This window comes from Marmota marmota, unplaced genomic scaffold, assembly GCF_001458135.2.
Source record: "Marmota marmota marmota unplaced genomic scaffold, marMar, whole genome shotgun sequence".
Lineage (NCBI taxonomy): Eukaryota > Metazoa > Chordata > Mammalia > Rodentia > Sciuridae > Marmota > Marmota marmota.
The window spans coordinates 1-2,147 of NW_026000047.1; the positions used below are offsets into that span (position 1 = coordinate 1).

Here is a 2,147-nt window from a genome sequence, read left to right on the forward strand (position 1 = left end):
CCCCGGTTCATCACCTGAACCACGGGCCGCCGCTGGGGCCGCGCTGCCGCAGCCGCTGCGCCGCCGCCGCCTAGACTAGCCTGGGCTGCTTGTTTTGTCTCTGAAATTGACAAGGACGCAGGGAATCCGCGGCTAAATAATGTTTCTGGTAACTTTCACGTTATTCCTCCCCACCCTCCGCTCCCTGCCCCCGGGGAGGCACTGGCCCTAGTCTTCCCTCGTCCTTGGCGTTCTCTCCTGATTATTAGCGTTTTTCTTCTCTTTATTTTGTTTCATTTCGCCTTTTGATTTATTGGATCCTCTGGAGGAGGCGAAGGGGGGTTAGGGGTGGGATCCGGGGCTTCCTCCTCACACTAACTCCACTTCTCCCTCGGTTGGCTCACTACGGTTCTGCTGCCTCCGGCGGGAGCGGGGCCTCCCTGCGCCCCTTCAATCCCCGGCCTCGCCGCCTCCTCTCCCTTCTCTAAATGCTGCTCTTGGCTCATACTTTTTCATTGAGATTTTAAAACATTTCCCCCCACAACTTTCAACTCCGTTGTTTCGACTGGTTTGGTTTCTGTATGTTCAACTTGAGCTCGGTACTTTTCTCCTTTCTGACTTTGTTTTTATTTTTATTCTCTCTCTCTCTCTCTCTCTCTCTCTCTCTCTCGCCCTCCCCCCTTTTTCTCCCCCCTCCTCTCTCCCCTCTCCTTGTCTCTCTCATCTCTGTCCCATCCCCACTTTTCTGTACGATTCCTTCTCCCTGCTTCTTTTTCTCTTTCCTCCCTCGGTTCTTTCTCCATCCCCTGCGCCCCCTCCTCCTTGCCGGGTTCTGACAGTACGATGAGCTGCCCCATTACGGCGGGATGGACGGAGTAGGGGTTCCCGCTTCCATGTACGGAGACCCTCACGCGCCGCGGCCGATTCCCCCGGTTCATCACCTGAACCACGGGCCGCCGCTCCACGCCACGCAGCACTACGGCGCGCACGCCCCGCACCCCAATGTCATGCCGGCCAGCATGGGCTCTGCTGTCAACGACGCCTTGAAGCGAGACAAGGACGCGATCTATGGGTAAACCGACCCCCGGACCCAGCTTACTGTGTGTGAGTGTGAGTGAGAGTGTGTGTTTGTCTTTGTGGGGGGCGGGGGATGGACGGCTAAGTGGAGAGTTATTTCTGCATGGGGGTGCTGCCTGACTTAGGAAAGGACAGTGGAGGAGCCTGCCCTTCTGCCCTTTGAGTCAGAGACCCGGAAGATATAGCTTCCTCCACTCCCACGGCCCGGTCACTCCAAACCCCACAGCCCGGAGTGACTGAGTTCTCAGAACCTTGCTAGGGCCTTCTCCCCAAGGACAAGATTCCTGGCCAAAGGACGCAGGACTAGTTTTTTTCAAGCCCCCTAGCAGAGGCCTTGACAAGGGGAAAGTTTCCTGTAGCTGAGGAGCAACTTGATGTGTTTTTCCCTCCTCTTCTGTTTCATACTTGTGGGTCTGGGAGTCACTAAATGCAGCTTGAGCTGAGATCAGGGCTGCTTCTGTCAGCCAGGAAGTTCTAATCACCCACTTCTTAATTCTTTGTAAATAAAGGGGCAGACCTTAAAGTGCAGCGGGGTGGAAGGGACTGCTGCTTGCATAGAGAGACTCTTGGGGGAAGTAAGGGAAATGGTTGAAAATTATTTTATATTCTGAGAACTCCAGGAGGGGTGGGAATGCAAGGTCCAAATGTGTACAACACGGGCTCTTCCGGCCAAGGGTAGGTGGGGAAGGCGGCGGGATGCCGAGGGGAGGGGACAGTGCGTAAACAGCAACTGAGCCTAAAGCCAGAGGCCGCAAGCATCCCGAAGTGTAGCTAAAGCGCCCAAGGAACACAAAGGGCATATGCGCAAGCACACTTCCAAGTTTTAAAACGCGATTCTTTTATTTTTGTCTGCTGCAATGCTGGGGGAAATGTGGTCTTTGGAAGGAAGCTGTTCGACTTTTAACGTTCCTATTATTTTGGCCTCCACACTCAGGTTTTACTAGAAGTAGAACAAACTAGTTTATAATGCAAGGGGTTAGAAAGATTGGAAGAACATTCGCGAATCTAGGAAATGTCACTCCAGTGTGTATGTAGGTGAAGCCGTCGGCCTTGTTTGGAATGCCCGTTAAAGGCATATATATATATATATA

The 2,147-nt window shown here is 53.4% G+C and overlaps 1 protein-coding gene across 1 annotated transcript; it reads left to right on the plus strand.

The window, feature by feature from the left end:
• Positions 1-23: 23 nt before the first annotated feature.
• Positions 24-2,125, plus strand: LOC125619538 (homeobox protein Meis2-like). The gene is made up of 2 exons (XM_048812573.1): positions 24-148; positions 819-2,125. The coding sequence occupies exons 1-2, from the start codon at positions 140-142 to the stop codon at positions 1,053-1,055; spliced, it is 246 nt and encodes an 81-aa protein (XP_048668530.1). The 5' UTR covers positions 24-139; the 3' UTR covers positions 1,056-2,125.
• The last annotated feature ends 22 nt before the right edge of the window (positions 2,126-2,147 follow it).